The sequence below is a fragment of the Dromiciops gliroides genome, chromosome 1, assembly GCF_019393635.1.
Source record: "Dromiciops gliroides isolate mDroGli1 chromosome 1, mDroGli1.pri, whole genome shotgun sequence".
Classification (NCBI taxonomy): Eukaryota; Metazoa; Chordata; class Mammalia; order Microbiotheria; family Microbiotheriidae; genus Dromiciops; species Dromiciops gliroides.
The window spans coordinates 51940467-51962580 of record NC_057861.1 but is presented as its reverse complement, the minus strand read 5'-3'; the positions used below and the strand labels follow the sequence as shown (position 1 = coordinate 51962580).

General features: G+C 47.7%; 1 protein-coding gene across 3 annotated transcripts in view; it reads right to left on the bottom strand.

The window, feature by feature from the left end:
• Positions 1-1554: 1554 nt before the first annotated feature.
• ARMC6 (armadillo repeat containing 6) overlaps positions 1555-22114 on the bottom strand; it is a 21356-nt gene continuing 796 nt past the window's right edge. The window contains exons 1-8 of one of the 3 annotated variants that reach the window (XM_043982654.1): positions 20427-20457; positions 13833-13915; positions 12133-12442; positions 10824-11397; positions 9674-9819; positions 7561-7692; positions 6927-7064; positions 1555-3446 (exon numbers count right to left, since the gene is read on the bottom strand). In XM_043982654.1, coding sequence (XP_043838589.1) covers positions 3234-3446; positions 6927-7064; positions 7561-7692; positions 9674-9819; positions 10824-11334 — 1140 coding nt within the window. In that variant the 5' untranslated portion in view covers positions 11335-11397; positions 12133-12442; positions 13833-13915; positions 20427-20457 and the 3' untranslated portion in view covers positions 1555-3233. Of the gene's footprint in view, positions 3447-6926; positions 7065-7560; positions 7693-9673; positions 9820-10823; positions 11398-12132; positions 12443-13832; positions 13916-20426; positions 20585-22114 lie in introns of those variants that run through there. The other 2 variants (XM_043982645.1, XM_043982664.1) reach the window with 2 other exon arrangements.

The window sequence follows — 22114 nt, the reverse complement described above, 5'->3', positions numbered from 1 at the left end:
TTGAACTTGGGTCCTCCTGAGTCCAGGGCCAGTGCTTTATCCACTATGCCACCTAGCTGCCCCAAGAAATCAGTCTTTCTGTTTTTGTTTGGTTTTGGTGGGGCAATGGGGGTTAAGTGACTTGCCCAGGGTCACACAGCTGGTGTTAAGTGACTGAGGTCAGATTTGAACTCAGGTCCTCCTGAATCCAGGGCCAGTGCTTTATCCACTGTGCCACCTAGCTGCCCCCAAGCTATACACATTTTAAAATAAGAAATAATCAACAGAAAGAAGGCACCAGAATGAAGGAGGATCCAGAAAGGTTTTCCAGTAGAAGGTGAGAGTTGGGATGTGAAGGATGCCAGTTAACAAGATGAGAAGAGACAATTCTAGGCATGGGGGACAGCCCATACAAATGCCCAGGGTTGGGAGATGGGAGTGTCTTATTCAAAGAACATCGGCGAGGCCAGGGCCACTGGATCAAAGAGTACAGGGTGCGGTGTAGGGAGGGTGCTAGTCAGTGACTAACCTTTCCTCTGGGTTCACCCGGGGCCTTTGGGGTGTTCCCAGCAGGAACAAATGTTCCTGCTATGTTCCTGCTCCCTTGCAGGGAGGGGTGAGTTAGGTTGGTCCCAGCCAGGCAGGGGAGGCCTTTGCTAGTTACTGGCCCAGAGTGCAGAGCTGAAGGGTAGGTTGTATGTATGCTGGGCGTGGGGGGAGGGAAATATCCCCGACATAGGCTATGGGTGTCCGGGTCAAAGTTGTAACCACCCTGAGCAGCCAACCCCTGGTGAAGAAGGAAGGAGTTTGGGAACTAGAACAACTGTTTGGAACTGGAGGAAGCTGAGTCAGGGAGTACTGAATGATATAAGGCTGATGAGGTTGTGTTGGAGAAGTGCCTGCCCTTTGGCTAGCCTAGAGTACATGTCGCCCCGCATCCCTATGAAATATCTTGTGTGCCTTACTTTGGAGACACTTCTCTGGGGTAAGGAGGAAAAGCACCCCACTGCTTTTGGGTCTAGTGGGTCTTTAGCCCTTTTAGGCAGCTAGAGCTGGCCAGTGTGATTATGTAACATCAAGGAGCTGTCTGTGGTAGTAGTAAGTTCTCCATCACCAGAAGTATTCAAGCTGGTGGACCACCTGTCTGTCAGGGATATTGTAGAAAGGATTTCTGCTTCAGGAAAAGGTTGGACCACGTGACTGAGATGCTGTGATGACAGATATTATCTAGCCCCCTTTACACGATTACAAATTAAAACAAATGAACAGAAAATACTGGGTTTTTGTTTGTTTGTTTTTGTGGGGCAATGAGGGTTAAGTGACTTGCCCAAGGTCACACAGCTAGTAAGTATCAAGTGTCTGAGGCTAGATTTGAACTCAGGACCTCCTGAATCCAGGGCCGGTGCTTTATCCACTGTGCCACCTAGCTGCCCCCAGAAAGTATTGTTTTTGTTGAGGAGATTAAGTATTTTTTTGGAGGGGGAAACAAGCATTTAAGTACCTACTGTGTGTCAGGCACCATGCTAAGTACCCTATAACAACCCTGCAAAATAGGTGCTATCATGATCCCCATTTTATAGTTGAGGAAACTGAGGCAGAGGTTAAGTGACTTGCCCAAGGTCATAGAGCTCACATCTTAAGACAGGATTTGAACCCAGGTCTTCCTGACTCCAGGCCCAGTGCTCAATCCACAATGGCACCTAGCTACCTTGACACATTCCTCCATAACTTATCAGCATCTACTTTTGTTCCTCTTGTGAATCAAACTCCAGCAGACAAGTCTGACAACCAGATTTAAAGAACTGATTCCTCAGTGATAAAAAATGTTCAAACAGCTACAAGTGAGTTGGCATTTGCTTCTGATGCCATTATTAACTGGCAGGCAGATAGAGTGGAGCATAAGTGTAGGTGGGAAAGCTAGAGACCAGGTCACCAGTAAGAGAAGCGGGCTGGGTGGCCAAGGTACTTGAGGGGAAGGAAGAGGTGGAGCAGAGAAGCAGACTTGGCCAGCTCTAGAACTTAGGACAGTGCTGTCAGAGAATAATAAGCCTATCACCTGGGGCTGGGGCTGCTATCATGAGCTACCGGGCACTCCCAAGTACCCTGCCTTGACAGTCAGTCATTTATTAAAAGCACCTAGTGGATAAAGCAGTGGCCCTAGATTCAGGAGGACCTGAGTTCAAATCTTGCCTCAGACATTTGACACTTACTAGCTGTGTGACCCTGGGCAAGTCCCTTAACTCTCAATGCACCCCAACAACAACAAAAAAAAAAGCACCTGTTGTGTGCCCCAGGCACTGTGCTACTATGCTAAGTTCTGGGAATACAAAGAAGGGCAAAAGATAGTTCCTGCCCCCAAGGCGCTCACAAGCTAGTAAGGATGACAGCAAACAAAAAGGAGGTACAAACAAGCTGTGTACAGGATAAACAAGAACTAATGCATAGCAAGAAAGTACCAGCATGAAGATGGGTTGGGTAGGGCTTTTAGTTGGACTTAAAGGAGAGCATTCCATGGGTGAGGGCACAGCCATAGAAAATGCCCTGAGTGTCTTATCTGAGGACCAACAAAGGCAGGCTTAAGCAAGATTATGTAACATCCATTTCCAGTCAGCACTTTTATGATTCTCTCCACCTTCATTTGGCAGTGAGGCAGAAGATGAGGGAGGGACCCAAGGCCGAGGGCTGGCAGGGCGAGACTGGTGGCAAGCCCCTAGAGGGAGGACAGCCATGGGGTGAATGAATGGGGAGGCAGGTTTATACTGCTCAGCCCTCAGGGTCTGAGAAGTACTTCTCAGACAACATTCTTCACTCTGTTTTAAGCTATGGAAGGTTAAGTAAAGGAGATAAGAAGGGCTTCATGGCCTTCCACTGATGACTCTGGCTATCTCACCTAAAGATGATAAAATAGAAGATACACAGGACATGGAGAAACTGTCATATTAAAGCAGACAAGACAGCCCGGCCACAATCACCCCAGGAGGAAGGGGCCCACTGCGCCCAAACCAGTCTGCTCCCTGGGGCCTTCAGGAAAAGCACACAGGCTAGAGGTGGTACTAAGGCTGCATGGAGGGGGCTTGAGGTACAGGACTTGGCTTCTGAGCCAGTAGAAGCCATAGACTCCTCCGTGAGGCCTCTGAGTAGCATTGTACCACGACATCTCAGGGTGACCATTGTCCCCAGCTGAGTCGCTGCTGTCCATGGGCCCAGTTTGGGGTGTAGAATGTTCCTGAAGCCTGTTGGTGGAGGAAGGGGCCTCAGAGAGCCAGGTCCCCCTTTTCTCCTGTCCACAGCTCCCGAAGCTCCACCTTGCAGCCCAGGTCCCGAAGGGCAGCCTTGGCCACATCGTCGCATTCCTGGTGTGTGGCTCTGGCTTCTGTGATAAGCTTCTCTGCCCCCATGTCCAGGATGGGTTGGGAGAAGGCTTGTGTGCGGGCTACAAGGTTACGGATCAGCAGGCAAGCCTGTTTCTGAGGAAAGAACAGAAGTTATTACCAGAGAGCAAGAAGACACATTTCAGAAACCAAAAGGGGAGGAGGAAGGTGGGAAGGAAAAGCCTGGCCTTTTTGGTCTCATCTGCTTCTCAAAGCATCGGACTCATTCCCCCAGCTATCCAAGGCAAGACAGATGTTAAGCACTATGAGAGTTATAAGGTATCAGGGCAGTTCAAAGGACGCAAAGATCAATGACTACTGGCAGGGATGGGTGAGGGATCTTGAAAGGTTTCTTGGAAGAGGTGGATTTGTTCCACTTGGATCCAAAAGGATGGGTGGAATTTCCAACAGATAGAGAAGGGGGTGTGGAGGGCATGCTGAGGCCAAAGGAATAATGTAAGCAAAGATGGGCAGGCCACCACCAGGAAAGTCAGGGGGCTCTCTCCCTGTTTCTTCTCGCTTCAATGCTGTTTCCTGTTCTGTCCCAGTTACCATATAGTTTGTAAAAGTCTATTTATTATATTACTGTCTTTTCCCAAAATATACCCCATCCCTCCCTTAGGAACCCTTCCTTATAACAAAGAGACCATATGCACAGTAACAAGGCTGACACTGAATGAAGCACTATGTACTTGTGTTTCTGTACCTCTCTTCCAAGAAGGTGTAAGTGAATTTCATTGTTTGTTCTATTGGCCTAAGTCCCTATGTCGTTCCTGTGCTAGACCCCTTTTCTCCAAGTTCAGAGAAAGACATGGCTTTCATTGCTTTCACTCTTCTACCCAGACCGTGGAAGTCTCCGCCTGAATGCCCTCTGAGTTCAGAGTGCCGCATGTGAGAAGATTTCCTGAGACATGGATTCAAACCCCAGCCCTACCACTTATTAGCTCTGTGCTCTCTGACAAGCATTCACCTTTCTGGGCCTCAGCTTCCCCATAAGTAAAGGAGGATGGGGTCCAATGAGAGGGAAGGGAAGGTTCCTCCCAGCTCTTGTGTTCTATGCTTCTAGGAGACATGTCTTCAGGCTTCTGAGAAAGCCTTTTGCTGTCTCTTCTGCCCAATCTGACTTAATAGTGAATGTGAAGTGTAGCAGTTTTTCTTCTCTAAGTAAAACACTGGGAGGCTTCATATCAATGCTAACCTAGAAGTTAGAATCATTCCATTTCAGAGCTGGAGAGGAGCTAGCTCAAAGCTGACATCCCAATCCCTGCCCAGACAGCACTAGGTCAGTCATGCATCCTGGGTGGCTGCTTCTAGCATCAGGGTGGAGGGCTCCGAGAGCTGGAGTAACTCTGTGCTAAGGAAGTAGAAACCCCCATTCTGGAGGAATGCTGAGGGGTTACAACGTGAGATACAGAAGAACAAAACCTTGAGGATCTCTAAAAGAAAGAGGGATCTCTGAAGTCTCAAAGGTTGAAGAGAGCTCCGAGTCTACCCAGCCTGGGCCTGAACATGAGCCCCCTACAATAAGCCTAACAAGCAGTAGTCCATGCTCTGCTCAGCTCTGTCCCCTCTGGCCCAGCCCCCAGCCAGTCCATGGCCTTCCACCATGGTGGCCCCCAAGACTGCAGAGGAGTCTTAGAGGACCACCAGGCTTTCACCTCTTTGCCCCTGGGCATTAGCCTAAAACCGTGGGGGCACTCAGAGGAACTCAGCTCGCCATGCCTTCACCAGCCTGCACTCGGTTCATTTCATTTTTTTGATCAGTGATTTGACCTTGATCCCTGATTATATTTCCTCTTATTAGCCTGGGTCTATCATTCTGGCCTGCAAAGATCCAAAGGACTCATATCCTGGGTACTAATGCCAATTGCTGAAAACAGGCCGGGGCCTACCCATCCTTGGCCCCTTGGATAAGGTTCTCTGCTGTTCTGTCCCCGTACACCAGTGCCATGAGAGTGTGGCTTTGTTGATGCTAAGGACTTCCTTTCTCCAAGTCTCTCCCTTCTCCAGTTCATCTCTGTATTGCTTCCTGGGTAATCTTCCTGATGTACTCCTCTAATCACATCACTCCCTAGTTTCAAAACAAAACAAACCACAAAGCCCTCCTCAGGAGCTCTTCACTGGAGGCTGCTGGACAAAGCAAGGCCTTCCTGGGCCTAGCATCCAAGGCCCTCCAGAATCTTCCTCTAATCTGTAACCCTAACCTGATCTCACATGCCTCCCCTTCACATACTCTTCCATTCCAGCCAAACTACGACTCATTGTTTTCTGTTTTCCTCTAGCCCTTTCCCATCTCTGCACGTTTACTCATGTCCATCCCCACCCTCCAGCTCTGCCAGCTCAGAGCCCTTTCACCAAGGCCTGGCTCAGAGGCCTCCTATCTCCTCCTCAGCTGGAAGTGATTTCTCCCACCCCACACCTCTCTTCCCTCTAATCTCCCATCACAATTTGTCCTAGGTCCTCCTTTACACAAATATACATTTTATCTTTCATCACCCCAGGTGTGGACTTGTGTACCTCCCTGATCACAAGCTCCTTCAGGGCACCTTATGATTTCTTTCCTCTGAGTAGTCCTGGTGCCAAAAACAGGACCTCTGACATATGAAACCCTTAGAGAAGCTGTGAGGAGGTCAGAGGGCTTGGCTGGCCTAGACTTATGAGAACAAAGCTCAAGTTCTGCCCTTTGTACATCCTGGCTCTGTGACCTCAGGCAGATCACCAGACCCCTTATGTAGACATGCTGCTCATCTGCACTGGTGGCGAGACTTTCCTACCAGAAGTTCCAACACCCAATGAAATTCCAGGTCCCAAACAAATGTTGATGGGCTTGAGTTGGGCCTAAGCAGGTGCTATCTCTGTGGTGGAAAGGGGGTGAAGGAAAAGAGCCTTAGGCAGCTAACCCACAGCAGAGCATGTGATTCCATTGGGCAGAAGTAACAAGCAAGTGTAAGGCTGGGTAACAGAACACCCAGAGGGATGTGAAGACCGAGACACAGTCTAGGCCACAATGAAGTAGGCACAAGACTTTGGACTGTCGGTGTGGATGTCGTGAAGCCCAGGGTGGGGCTGGCAGGGCAAAGCTCCATTCCTGAGCCAGCTGAGAAACTTGGTCCCCGCCAGAGAGCATCGGACTCCCTGACTGTTTGCCACCACATCCCCCAGCACTTGGCTCTGTCTGTTGGCAGCAGCGTGGTTGTAGAAGTGGGAGAGGTGAGGCCGCAGCAGGGAAGACTCCCTTGCCCACATGTGGTGGCAGGTGTTTGTTTTTTTTAAATAATATCTTTTTTTATTTTTGGCAGGGCAATGAGGGTTAAGTGACTTGCCCAGGGTCACACAGCTAGTAAGTGTCATGTGTCTGAGACTGGATTTGAACTCAGGTCCTCCTAAAATCAGGGCTGGTGCTCAATCCACTGCACCACCTAGCTGCCCCGTGGTGACAGTTTTTTCAGGTCAGGAATCCCATTATCCTAAGCAGGAAGGAGCCATCCCCACTCCTACAATAGTTGGTGTCCCTCTTCCTGCCAAACCACGTGAGTAACCCCATGGAGGCTGTGGGAGCAGGAACTAGCTGCCTACCTGCACACTGACTTCCTTCGGGTGGGTCTTCATGGCCTGCAGGGCTGCCAAGGCCCCCCCACCCTCGACGATCATCCGGCTGTTGTCAGGCTTGCGCAGGGCCAGCATGCACAGGGCTGCACAACTCTGTTCACAGATCTACAGGGATCAGGCACAGGACAATGGAGTCAGTGTTTCATTGTGTTCCACACACACACACACACACACACACACACACACACACACACACACACACACACACACCACCCCGGCCCTGGCAGATGCAGACTTTGGCTGTTGGCTCTCACAACATCCCAGTGAGAAAGGTGGGATCCTGCCCTAGGTCCCACTCTCCCACAATGGCACCCAGGCCTTTTCTGGTAGATGTTGCTCCATGCTTCCCTTCCAACTCCTAGCTCTTACATCCTGACCCCAAGGGGTTCAGCCTCAGTGCTCCCAGACACCTCGAGCTTGGAAGAGAAGGTACAAGCGAGGCCTAGGGACATAGGCCCAGGTCAGAGACGAAGATTTAAGCCAACCAATGGGCCATTGACACGTAATGTCCCTTCTCTGAGACCACCCAGGTCAAATTCAGGCTAAGAAGTGAAGAAGGCCCAAGAAGATAGACAGAGAGCTCAGCTGTCACCATTAGTACCTGGGGACTAGAGAGATGCCGCGTCATCGCCATCACAATGAAGTCTGTTCCACCTGCACCGACGATGGCATCCTTTACATCATCATTGCCGGCGATGGCTCGGAGGACGCTCAGCACCTGCCGTACCAGCTCCTGCGTGTGACCGTCAAAATGAGCCCATCAAAGGGCAGAGAGACCAGTGCACAGGGCGGCCACCAAAGCACAGTAGTTCAGTTCAGTTCAGTTCCAGAAAGCCTTCTGACATTCTTGACCTCAGAATCCTAAATAGTTAATCTCCAAATCCCACCCTGGCCATTTTGCAGATGAGAAAACTGAGGCCCCAAACAGCAAAATAACTTGTCCAAGATCCTATCGTTAGTAAGGGGCAGAGTCAGGACTAGAATTCAAGGACTTTTCAGAATGTTTCATTACTGCAAGGCTGCAGGCACTCCCTCTGTCATCCTGCCTTAGTAAAGAAGTCTTCTAGAGTAGCTGAAACTCTCCCTCCCAAGGGATCTCAGTGGTGATCTAGAATAATCACATTTGTCGGAGGAGGTAAGTGACGGGTCCTGTGACTCCAGCCAGGGTCAGGGCCTTCCCACCACCTCTGGTAGCTAAGGGTCTGGGCATAAGCCCTTTGACCTGAGCCCACACCAGAAGCCTTTCCCACTTGTTAGGACTTCCCAGAGCTGCTTCTGCTGCCATGCATGGCCTTTGAGAACTCAGAGATGTGTCTTTCAAGAAAATCAGATTTGGGTTGCTCTCTTGTTGGGTTTTTTTTTTTTTTTGGCGGGGCAATGGGGGTTAAGTGACTTACCCAGGGTCACACAGCTAGTGTCAAGTGTCTGAGGCCAGATTTGAACCCTGGTCCTCCTGAATCCAGGGCCGGTGCTTTATCTACTGCGCCACCTAGCTGCCCCCCTCCCACTCTCTTGTTTTTATTGCTGTGTAGATTCCTCTTCCCTCCCATGCCCAGCAGACAAGCCACATCACACTACAAGAGGATTCTAGTTCCCTTCAATGCCTTTTAGAAAACAGGTTAATGGGGCATGGGGGGTAGACCTGTCATTTCACTGGTGTAGGTACCCTCCTTGTGTGGGCATTTCCTCCACCAATGCAGATGAGGAACAAGAGAGGTTCCTGGGGCAATGAAGGCTTCAGGCACTTGTCCAGGGCTACAAGGCAGCATTTGCCAGAGTGGGGTTTGGCACCTCCATTTCCCTCACTCCAAGAATAATTCCCTACTGACTCTGCCAGGCTAAACCCTGAAAATACAGAGACTTGAGGACTCCTTTTTGGCTTAGGGCTCATTGTTGGCAGTGCCACAGAGCTCTCTTTTACAGAGGAACTCGGGTATCCAGAAGGGGAGATGCCTTGTCCGAAGTCCCATAGCTAGACTCTAACTGAGGTCTGCCGACCAGAAACCCAGGGCTCTGGCCACAATCTGAGGGGCACCTGAAGCACCTGCCTTTCTCTCAGGGCACAGTAAAAGTCTCAACAGCACCACAGGCTCTCAGTAAAGAAGGGCTGCTCTGCCACATGCCCTGATGCTGCTGCCCAATATCTTGATACCAGCAAGTGGTCCTTGAGTGAATTATTATTTTTAATTTGTTTGTTTTTTCCTCTTTTATCATTATGATTGACTTGGAAAAGGAAGGAAGAACAGATGTCATTGCCCAAATACTTCAAACCCTCGATCCTAGCTTTGCTTCACGTGTCTCAGAATTTGAACTTAACATGTTCCTTGTGCATGGTTCTCATTTTACTTCAAACCTTTCCCATCATCCCTTGGACCTCAATGAGGTCATACCTATTGCCCCACCTGTAATAAGGAACAGGAGCTGCACCTTAACATCATCAGTACAGGGAACCCAAAGTGAGCAAACTCCCAGTGCCCAGGCTGGTCTCCCCCTTCTCTGCAAGGTCATTCTCAGAGTCACCTGGGGCACTAAGTGACCTACTCACCCAGGGTTACTCAGATACACGTGTGTCCGAGACAGTTCTTTCTAAAACGAAGCCCACTCTCCTGCACTTTGCCATGCTGCCTCTCCTTGTTCAAACTTCCAAGGCCAGGCAGACAAAATCTGAAAGGCCCCCAAGAGACCACTCCCCACGCCTAGAAGGGGCTACTCACCGGGTGGTCAAAGCAGTCAGCCAGGAGGGTCAACATAATTTTGAGGCCCCCGAGGTCAACGATCTCCTGACAGAATTCATTCCGAACAGCCAGGCGGGACAAAGTAGCACACAGCTCGCCGAGAAGAGTAGGGTTGTCTGGGAATGCTGCCACAGGGACAAGCCCCAATGGAGGGGAGGGGGAAACCAGGGATGAAAACTTCTGTGCTCAGAGAACGAAGCCCATTCAAAGTAGTCACTACCCAAACTGAGAAGACATGGCCTTGGCTCAAGGGCAGGTGCCCTTCAGGAAAAGCTAACGTTTCTTTCCCAGTCCCTTCTAATGAAAAATAGCACGGGGGCTGTGGGATCCATTCAGAACTACCACTGACCCCCTGCTCAGCCCCACGAATGGATTTTTAATCAGTGCCTTGAATTCAAGTATGAAAAAGGATGAATTCTCCCACTCAGCCTAAACAAGAGTCTGCTCCTATGCACATTTCTCATTATTCTGGCTAAGGAAAGACAAGCCTAGGGGTAAACTCCGAAGTCCTTTATCCCCACAGTGAAGTAACTGACACTGTGTGAGCCTACAGCTTCCTCCCCAGTTCCACGGTCCCATCCAGAGAACTGAGATATTTCTGTTTGACTCCCATTGGAGGGAGCCCCTGAGAGCCACAAAACTTGTGTCAAGGAACTCTTCTCACAGGGGCGTGGCCCCTGCTCCCTTGGTTGCCTACAAGACATTTCCTATAGCACGCACACTCACTACTCTGGCCCTCCAAAAGCAATGGGCCAATAAGGACAAGCCTGTGGGCTTCGGCACTTCCCCAAACCCAGGGGATTCCATGGTTGATTTCTACAATAAGATAGAGGTTGGAAGCTGCCGCTTACTGACTTGCTGTTCAGTCCTTTTTGACCCTCTGTGACCCCATTTAGGGTTTTCCTGGCAAAGATACTGGAATGGTTTGCCATTCCCTTCTCCAGCTCATTTTACAGAGGAGGAAACTGAGGCAAACAGGGTGAAGTGACTTGCCCAGGGTGACACAGCCACTAAAAATCTGAGGCCAGATTTTAACTTGGGTCTTCCTGACTTCCAGGCCTGGAGGTCTATCCAGCATGCCACCTACCTGCCCTGTTTACTGATACCAAGAAGCAAACTGTCTTCCTACCTTTGGCTGCTTCTATGAGAACCTTTAAGCCCTTATTCTCTTGCACTATCATCTTGGCGTGGTCGTGTGCGTGGCCAAAGGGCACTCGGATGTCATCATCAAAGGTCATGACTCTCAGAGCAGAGCAGGCCTCCTTGACCACATTAGCTCTGCAGCTGTGCCTCTCGATGGTCCCCGTCAGCAGAGGCAGGATGCCCGCTCTCACCAGGTTCTGCCGGTTCTGCTCATGTTTCAGACAGACGTGGCGAATGCAGCGGAGGCCAGAGCAGGTCACTTCAGCCACCCCCAAGTGCTGCTTCAGTGTGTCCACTAGCAGCTGTAGCCCCTTGGGATCCAGCAGGTCTGGCTGACCCTCGGTCAGGGCAGCTAGGGCATTCAGGGCCTTCACCAAGAAGCCCTGGTCTTCTGTCACAGCTCGCTGACAGGCTGAGAGTACGACAGGATATGCGCCCTTCTCTGCAGCCAGGTAACGGCTGGAGACCTGCCCCCGGCACTGCTCACTGAAGCTCATGAGGTGTTCCACCACCTCTTGAGAAGTGGCAGAGTCAACAGACTTCTGGAGAGCATCCAGTGCCTATGAAACACAAGGGGAAACAAGTGGACACAATGTTACTGTCCTCCTCCACTCAGGCCCCCAGAGCCCCCCAGTCACTGGCATCTCTGTCCCTTTGGCAATACTCTGTAGTATTTTTCATAGTCACTGTTTTTACTTACTTGCACAGGCTTATTTCCCATCCCACCCCACCCCCATCAGAATATAAACCCCTGGAGGGTTAGAACTGTTTTGTCTTTGTGTCCCCAGCACCTACCCAAATGGCTGGCAGACAGTAGGCACTTGATAAAGGTTTTCTTAAACCAAAGTAATTTTCATTCTTCCATATTTCATTTGTTACTTTACAAAGGAAAATTTGCCCAAATTCATTCATCTAAGAACAGGTGCCTGTACAAGGCAGTGTGCTCAGGGCCGAGATACAGAAATCCCACAAATATGTCCTAGGATCAGTCACCTCTCTTGATAAATCCAACATACATTGAGAAGTATAGGATGTACTATTAGTCCAGAAGTGATCGTAGCTTCTCACTTAGCAACTTCAGGCCTCTGGGGCTCAAGAAGCCTCTCTGCTCAAACTGGTTTGGCACTTCCTAGTCTTCCCTGAGGCCAGAAATGTGAGAGAACTTCCCAAGCTCAGAGAGGCACCAGATGCCCAGAAAATCTGAGTCCATTGCCAACTTTTTTCCCCCAAAGACATTCCAGCAGATATTAATGTTTACTTCTAACTGCTGATTCAAACAGGAATAAAGAACTCACCAAAATCTACAACTTTTCTGGCTAGAAACGTACTCAGGAATGCTGGAGACAGATGAATGAAGAAAAAGTGGATTTATTTCCTACAACCCCAGAGGAAGAAGGTACTGGCCAAGCCCCATCTCCTATGGCCTGGTGAAAGGACTCGGATCATCAGGGTGTGGCAGAACAAGGGACAAGGATGGAAGCCAGGCAGGGCAGCTCTGTATCCGACAGTATGGGTACACAGACGTCTTCCTCTTCCAGAGAAAATGCAAGTCAGTTCAAGGCTTTGTGGGACACCTACTAGGTGTGTCCACTTCTGTCTTAGATACTGTGGAAGAGCCAAGAAAAAAGACCCCTCAGTGACCTTAGTGCCTCCTTACCCCCTTTTCTGTGAGGGGCAGGGGAGTGAGCGAGGGGGAGACTTCGCTAATACCCTTGTATAACCTCATGGTTATCTGTGATGGTGTCTTCTCATCCTTCTAGTAGACCAGAAGAGGAACTGTCTTAGCTTCACTTTGTACAATGGCCATGACTCAGTGCTCCATGTGCTTCTAAAATGTTTGCTCAGTTGTCAGATCACTCAGAATTGCAGTATCAGGGAAGGTGTACAGAAAAGGTGATGTTTAGACTGCGTTTTAAAGAGATGGGAGGAAATGCATAGGGAACTGTGTGAGCAAAAGCCCGGAGGGAGGAAAGCTATTTGAAGGATGGCAAGGAACCCAGCTTGGCTGGAGCACAAGATATGTGAACAAGTGTGAGCCAAGGCTGGGAAGAGAAGCTGGTTCCAGATTGTGGAAGTCTTTGGATGCCAGGCCACGGGCTCTAGCTGTTCAGAGTTTCAAGGTCACCAATATTAACTCCCTTTCTCCCTAGGGTCATTTTTTTTTTAACTTAAAAAAAAAAAAAGCAAGGGGGGGGAATTCAGTTAATAAAAACCTATTTTTTCTCTCTCCCACTTCCCATAAAGGAAAGAAAGAAAAAACAAAACCCTTCTAACAAATATGCATAGTTAAACTTCTAAATTCCTGTATTTGCAAATACTCATGCCTTGATCTGTCCCCCTGAGGTCATTTTTATGCCTTTAAAAGGTACAGGATCAGGGGAATAGTGAAGTAAACTGCTACATGATTGCAGTGAAATATCACTACGCTAAGAAATGCCAGATAAGAGGAATTCAGAGAAACACAGAAAATTTACGTGAATTGATAGAGGGAAGGAAAACAACAGTACATGATGGCTACAATGTCAGCAGAAGGAACAATAAAATGTAACCAAGTATCATGAAGTGAAAATGACCAATGGTTTCCAGAGAAGAGCTGAGAGAATGGACCGATCTGGCTCTACTGCGTGTGCTGTCACCTATGGTCAATATCAGGGTTTTGCTCAACTCTTTCTTCTCAGGGAAGGTTTGCTGGACAGAGGAATGGGGGATATAGCCAGAAACTAATGCAAATCTAGAGGCATTCAGAAAACCAAACACAGAAGGTTCTGGCGGCTTGTCTTCTGGCTCCGTGGGCCCAGATGAGGCCAGCTCCTGTGAAATCTCAGTCCCGATCCTCTTGGAAAGCATTGTGCACATCACAACCCAAGAATCTAATGCCCAAACTACTCAGCATCATCCTGGGCTGGACACTGAGGGAAGGTTATTGATACAGTCATGGGCTGCTAAAAGCTGGCAGTGATCTTCTTGTTTCCTACAACCATCTGTTGGCTCCTACCTGCAAAATTTCATGCTTTGGCCCCTGGTCACCACAAGCAGATGCTTTGGGTCTTGTTTTTACAATGTTGGTCAGATCAACCCCTACAGAAGAGAGAGGGAGAAACACACAAGGAGAGAGAAATGAGCTGTATGTGTTTTCAATTCCATTCCAACATTCCTTAAATGCCTCCTTATCCAGGCATGGGGGGAGATACCTTAAACAAAGTCTCTCCACATGCGGTTCAGAGGCTAGTCTGGGAGACAGACCACAAACAAAGATAATCACAACGTACCATACTAAGTAATAAGTACATCAAAAGGGTGTAGGAAAAAAAAATTTTTTTGAATAAGGATGAAGAGTTTCAAGGGGGTGGAGGTCATCACTTACTGAGGGAAGTATGGATTATCAGGGAAGGCTTTCTGGAGGACCAGGCAGGCATTTGAGCTGTCCTTCAACAGCTGAGTAGAAATTCACCAGGAGAAGGAGTGAGGGCACTCCAGGAACAGGTCAGGAGCAAGCCAGACAACAAGTATTTATTAAGTACTTACTATGTACCAGGCACTAAGCTAAGTTCTAGGGATACAAAAAAAGGCAAAAACAATCCCTAACCCCAAGAAGCTCAAGATCCATTGGAGGAGGGGCAGCTAGGTAGCGCAGTAAATAAAGCACCAGTCCTGGATTCAGGAGGACCTGAGTTCAAATCCAACCTCAAACACTTGACACTTACTAGCTGTGTGACCCTGGACAAGTCACTTAACCCTCAATGTCCCGCCCCCCCCTCCCAAAAATCCAATGGGGGAGACAACCTGAAAATAAGCAGGCACATACAAGACACATGCAAAGAAGATACCAGCTAAGAAGGATAGGGAAGGCACTAGTAGTTGGGGAAGACCATACAAGGTTTTTGCAGAAGGAAGCAAAGTAAGTTAAGAGGGGACAGAGCATTTCAGGTATGGAGACATTCAGTAGGGCCCCAAGACTGGAGACAGAGGGTCATACTCTGGAACAACAAGTGCCCAGAGGAAAGTAAAGTTTGAGATGACCAGAGAAAGGCGAGAAGGGGCCGGATATGCGAGTTTTAAATACTAAACAGAGCACTTTCTATATGATTCCGGAGGCAATAGGGAACCATGGGAGCTCCCTGAGCAGCAGGGACAGTCAGACCAACCCTTTAGAAAAAGCCTTACATTGACAGCCGAGAAGACAGACTGAAGACAAGAGAGACTTGAATAGATTAAAGCAACAGTCTAGTGAGAGATGATGAGCACATGCACCAAGGAGGCAGTAGGGTGTGTGGAGAGAAGGGCATGTATAGGAGAGAGAAAGAGAGAGAGTGAGAGCGAGCATACTCTAGTCAAGAAGGACACCCAGCCTAGGGCAGCTAGGTGGCACAGTGGATAAAGCACTGGCCTTGGATTCAGGAGGACCTGAGTTCAAATCCAGCCTCATACACTTGACACTTACTAGCTGAATGACCCTGGGCAAGTCACTTAACCCTCATTGCCTTGCAAAAACAAAACAAAACAACAACAAAAACCAACCAAACAAAAAAACCCAAGAAGGATACCCAGCTTGAGAGTCTGAGTGACTTGGAGGATGGTGGCGCCTTAAGATTATAGGGAAGAGGGGCAGCTAGGTGGCGAAGTGGATAGAGCACCAGCCCTGGATTCAGGAGGACCTGAGTTCAAATCCGGCCTCAGACACTTAACAATTACTAGTTGTGTGACTCTGGGCAAGTCACTTAACCCCAATTGCCTCACCAAAAAAAAAAAAAAAAAGATTATAGGGAAGAAGGGGGCAGCTAGGTGGCACAGTGGATAGAACACAGGACCTGGATTCAGGAGGACCTGAGTTCAAATCTGCCCTCAGACACTTGATACGTACTAGCTGTGTGACCCTGGGCAAGTCACTTAACCCCCACTGCCTTGCCCCCCCCCCAAAAAAAAGATTATAGGGAAGATCAGAAGAGAGGAGGGTTTAGGGAGAAAGATAATGAGTTCTGTTTTGGACATGCTGAGCTTGTGAAACATGGGAAAAACACAGGACATCTGTAAACACTAAGATGTCCAAGAGGCAACTGGAAACTTGTGACTATCCCTCAGGAGAGACTGGTGTTGGATATATGGATCTAGAAATCATCAGCATAGAGGCGATCATTGAACCCTTGGGAGCTCATGAGACAATCAAGCAAGACAATAAAGATCGAAAAGAGAAGACAGCTCAGGAAAAAAGTCTTGGGCGACTCCCAAGGGTAGTAGGTAGGACATGGATGATGAACCAGTAAAGAAGGCTGGGAGGTAGTAGTCAAACACAAGAGGAAAGCCAGGAAAGGGCAGTGTCATGAAATCCTGGAGACGTGTCCAGGAGATGATCAAAAATGTCCAATGCTGCAGTGAGGTCAGTGGTAACATTGGAGTGAGCGGGCTTTGTTAAATGATGAGGTCAGAAGCCAGACTGCAGAGGGTTTAAAAGAGTGAGAGATGGGGCAGCTAGGTGGCGCAGTGGATAGAGCACTGGCCCTGGAGTCAGGAGGACCTGAGTTCAAATCCAGCCTCAGACACTTGACACCCTGGGCAAGTCACTTAACCCCAATTGTCTCACTTAAAAAAAAAAAATGTCCAATGCTAGGGGGCAGCTAGGTGGCGCAGTGGATAAAGCACCGGCCCTGGATTCAGGAGTACCTGAGTTCAAATCTGGCCTCAGACACTTGACACTTACTAGCTGTGTGACCCTGGGCAAGTCACTTAACCCCAATTGCCTCACTTAAAAAAAAAAAATGTCCAATGCTGCAGTGAGGTCAATGGTAACATTGGAGTGAGCGGGTTTTGTTAAATGATGAGGTCAGAAGCCAGACTGCAGAGGGTTTAAAAGAGTGAGAGATGGGGCAGCTAGGTGGCACAGTGGATAGAGCACTGGCCCTGGAGTCAGGAAGACCTGAGTTCAAATCCAGCCTCAGACACTTGACACCCTGGGCAAGTCACTTAACCCCAATTGCCTCACTTTATTATTTTTTTTCAGGCAGTGGGGGTTAAGTGATTTGCCAGGGTCACACAGCTAGTAAGTGTCAAGTGTCTGAGGCTGGATTTGAACTCAGGTACTCCTGAACCCAAGGCCGATGCTTTAACCACTGCGCCATCTAGCTGCCCCCAATTGCCTCACTTTAAAAAAAAAGAAAAGAGTGAGAGAAAGAAGCAGAGACACTAAGTGTAGGGACTTTCTCAAAGAGTTTAGCAGTGATGGGAAGGAGAAAGCTAGAAGACAAGGTGGAATGAGGTGAAGGGCACATATTCAGGGGCTGACCTTAGTAAGAAGGGTCACCTCTTATATGACAAGGAGGGGAGGAATAGGAGCTCTTGGTGAATAGTCTCAGTGTTTTCACTGATATACAAAACAAGGTCCCCAGCTGATAGGATGGGGGGAAAGGGAGAATTGTGGGAAACTTAAGGGAAAAGGGTTTGAACTGTTGCCATGCAAGGCAAGGGAGTCAATTAGGAAGGGACAAGATGTTTAACTACTGCAGTGAGAGCCCCATTGGGATTAGAGATTAAGATCTCACACTTGACCTATGTGTACAAAAATATTTATAGTGGCTCCTTTTTGTGGTGCCTAAGAATTGGAAATCAAAGGGATGCCCATCAATTGGGGAATGGCTAAACAAGCTGTGGTATATGAATGTAATGGAATATTATTGTGCTAAAAGAAATGACAAGCAGGAGGATTTCAAAGACTGGAAATACTTGTGGAAAGACCTGGAAAAACACATATGAACTGATGTATAGTGAAGTGAGCAGAACCAGGAGAACCTTGTGCACAGAGATGGAATATTGCTTGATGAAGAATTGTGAATGACTTAACAGTGTCTGAGTGTCTTGGTGTAGCTGGCTTGCCTAAGTCATGTTTTCAGACTCGGGATGGGCAGATAGAGAGTTTTCCTTATCCTCCAAAGTGGTCCTCTTTGGGCACATAGAATTGATGAGATGATATATGTAAATCGTCTGGAGAATATAAGCTATGATTATTCTGATTATATAGCCAAGGCTCCAGAAGGTACCCCAAAGCAAAGTTTTGAGTCCAGAAATGAAAGGAAAACCCCAAATGAAGTCAGGCAATAATGACCTGGTAAGAATCGCCCTAGGCTGAATGATGGGAAAGTGAGGAGCATAGGCAGGGGTGAGGGCCTAGACCAGGTTCTGTGGCCACTTGCTCCCCCTGCTAGTGCCTGTTTTCTTGTCTGTGAAAGAATAAGGTTGAACAGTCTGACTTCCAAGGCTCCTTGGTTCTCACAGCCTGGGATTCTGTGACGCTGGTCCTAGAGAGTTGTCGGAATACCCCTTTTTTCTCAACATCACTCAAGACCTAGTGTCATACTTCACTGTGAGCTTCCTCTTTTCCCCTTCTCGTCATCTCAGAGCCCCTTGACAATACCCCATCCCCCCCACATTCTTCCATCCTTTGCTCCAGTCTCTGATGAAGAAGTGACCCTTTTCCTCATCAAGGTCAGCCACGTATCTTGCCTCCAGTAGATTGCTCCCATAATCATCTCCTTCTCCATCTTTAATCTCTTCATTTCCTACAAATATGTCCAAGTCTCTCCTATCCTGGAAAAAACCTTCACTAGACCCTACTGTCCCCTCAAGCCATTGCCAAAATTGCATAGATTCACTGACTCCCCTTCCTGTCCTCTCTCTTTGAATCTGATTTCCGAACTTATCACTCAATGGAAACTGCTCTGCACAACTGCCAGGAGTCCCTTTAAGGCCTCTCTTTTGATTCTCGTTCTTCCCAGTCCCTCTACAACAGGTAAGGCTGCTGACCTGCATTTCATCCTGAGAACTTGTTGCTCTTGGAGTTTTCATGGTACTATCATTCGTTCTTGCTTTTCCTCCTACCTTCTCCCTTTTATGTGCTGGCTCATCCTTCATAGTACACACTCCTGTCTGTGGGGCTCTCCAAGGCTTTGTTACCTTCCCCCCACGCCCCCATATCTTACTTGGTGACTTAAATTATCATCTCTATGCATTCATCTCCCAGTTCTCTCTTTTCATTCCAAGTCTCTCTCATGAGCTCCAGATATGCACATCCAATGGCTCATTAGACATTTCTAAACAGAACCTGGCACCCAGGACAACTCTTCTACCCTGGCTTCCCTATTTCGGTTGAGAGGACCCCAGTCCTTCTGGTCACTCAGGTTTTTGAAATCATCTTCAACCCTTCGATCCACTCACTTTTTAGACCTGATCAGCTGCTGCATCTTTTTGACTTCCACAACATCTCTTCCCTCCTCTGTGTTCACACAGCCAATGCCTAGATTAAGCTCTCATCGATTCTCCCCATACTCTAGCCTCCCGATTGCCCTTCCTGCCTCTGCTCTTTAATCTATCCTCCTGACAGTGGCCAGAAGGATTTTCTGAAAGTGCAGACCTGACCATGTCACCCCCCTACTCCATAAACTCCCTTATTTCCACATTAACTTCAAGACTCTCTAGAAATGGGCTTGTTTAAAATGCTTCACGACCTGCCCCTTGTCATGATATAACTGCTCTTGTTCTTCCTCACCCTCCACCTCCTGTCTGCAGGCTTTGGTACCCACCCTTTCTCACATCTGGACTTCACTCCTTCCTCCCCTCTGCCTCTCAAAGTCAGTCCCTCATTTCCTTCAAAGCTCAAGCACCCCCTTCAGTATGGGACTTTTCCTAACGGCCACCAGTGCCCTTTCTTTGAAATTACCTCCTATTACTGATGCTGAATGAAGTGAGCAGAATCAGGAGAACATTGTACATAGTAACAGCAACATTGTGTAATGATCAACTGTGATGGACTTAGCTCTTCTCAGCCATACAATGATACAGGACAATTCCAAAGGACTCATGACGGAAAATGCTTTCCACACCCAGAGAAAATAACTGTGGATTCTGGGTACAGATTGAACCATACTGTTTCTACTTTTTGGCTGTTTTTTTTTTTCTTTTTTGAGGTTTTTCCCTTTTGTTCTGATTCTTCCTTCACAACATGACTAACGCAGAAGTATGTTTAATGTGATTGTACATATATAACCTATATCAGATTGCTTTCTGTCTTGGGGAGGGGGAAGGGAAGGCAGGGAGGGAGAAAAATTTGGAACGCAAAATCTTATGAAAACAAATGTTGCAAACTATCTTTACATGTAATTGGAAAATAATAAAATACTTTTATGATAAAAAAAAGAATTTACCTCCTATTTATTGTATGTATCAATTTCATTTTATGTATTGCCTTTCCTGATAGAAAGGAAACTCCTCCAGGGAGGGAAGAGGCTGCTTCATTTTGTCTTTGTGTAGCCAGTGCCTGCCTGGTACATAGCATGTATTTAACAGATGCCTGCTAATGACTGACAGGTTAGATCTTGGATCTGAACCTAAGCAAAGGATGAGTTCCAGAGGCTCAGGTTCTTTGTGACTGAAGACAACCTGATAATGAAAGGCAACCCCTAGGACCAGGCACTGCTGGGGTGGATGGCTCCTCACAAGACCAGCTATGCTCACTCTATCAGGGAGGTCAGCTGACGCCTGGGATGGGCATCCACGGTGAGCTAGCCTGAACTCAGAGCCACTGGCAAGAAGGACAGGACAGTACCTTGAGATTCAAACTGCTGGATGGCTTCTTTCACAGCCTCCTCAGGGTCCATGTCAAACTCCATGATGTTTTCTTGTACCACATCATCAAAGGTCTCCTGGCTGATGCGTTTGGCCATGTTGATTTCTGGCAGACTTCTGCAATTTCAGTCCCCAAAGCTAAAAATTCAATACAAACCAATGGGTGACTGATTAAAGCTTTAAGACAACAGGTAAGAATGGAAAGGGTAGGCCTCTTTGGACCTTATCAGAGACCTACCAGGTCTCAATAGCTTATATAAACATGGCCTGGAACACAACTCAACAGCCCCCATTCACAGTTAGAACTCTGCAAACCCAGTGAGGCTGGGATCGACCTCTGGTGCTTGAATCCATTCTGTACATAACAAAAAATAATTGTCACTTACTACCTGTGTGCTTGGCATATAAATGCTTATGGACTTGACTTGTGTGACCTAACACAAAGTCACTTAAATGACAAGATGAGCTCTAAGGTCCCTTCCTGTTCTAAAGACAGAATCCTATGATCTTAGATACTTTCAGGTTTTATATCCATTTTCTACTCTGATCTAAAGATCATCAGCCCTATGAGGGATGGAGATCTGCATACTATTATTTGTTGTTTTTTGTTTGTTTTGTTTTGTTTTTGTTTTTTTGGTGAGGTAATTGGGGTTAAGTGACTTGCCCAGGGTCACACAGCTAGTAAGTGTCAAATGTCTGAGGCCGGATTTGAACTCAGGTACTCCTGACTCCAGGGCCAGTTCTCTATCCACTGCGCCACCTAGCTGCCCCCTGCATACTATTATTATACTTTGCTGGGGAGGGACTTTGTTTTCACTGGGAGAGAACTCCCAATGAAGAAACAAATCCCTTCTCCCATGCAGATCTATACATGCTCTAGAGCTTGTAGCAACAGAGGGCCAAAGGGAAAACATTACCCCTCTAACAGATGAGAAAACTAAGGTGTAGAGAAATTACATGACTTGCCCACGGTCACACAGATAGTAAGACATTTGAAGTGTGATTTGTACCCAGGTCTTCCTGACTCCAAGTCTGCACAGTGTTCTGTTCTATAACTATGAATAACTCACAATTTTTTTTTCTCAGCTTCAGTCCATTTGATAAAATGGGGCTAGCAAGAGTCACCTTGACTATTTCAAGAAGTTACTGTAATGGTCAAATGAAGTAATAACTATGCGTGACACAGATGTCAGGTATTATTATCTTTGCATTTCCCACAGTGTTTATCTAGCAGAGGCCCAGGCACACATGTCACAAGAAGAGCTCAAGTTTATAAATGCTACCACCTTCCCATAAATCTCCCAGCAAGAAGAGTTCTCTCCCTCCCCTGTTCTCATAGCACTCTGTGTGACTTTTATATTCAGTTAGTAAGAACCCTGGAGATCATCCTCTAATTGGTATTCTAGTTCTTTGTACAGGTCTCTTCTGAAGGCCAGGAATAAGTCTTAATCACCTTTGAATCTTCTTCCACAGAGCAGGTGCTCTGTGTACCTTTGCATCACAGTATCCCCAAGATTCTTTCCAGTCTCTAGATCTAAGACCCCTGACTGAGGCTTAAGTTCTTTTAGAAATATACAGAGTCCTATGAAATGAAAAACAGGTGTGAATCTACTGAATAGAGAGATGGCCCCTGCTTGCACTTTTACAGACCACATCAAAGACAAGTAA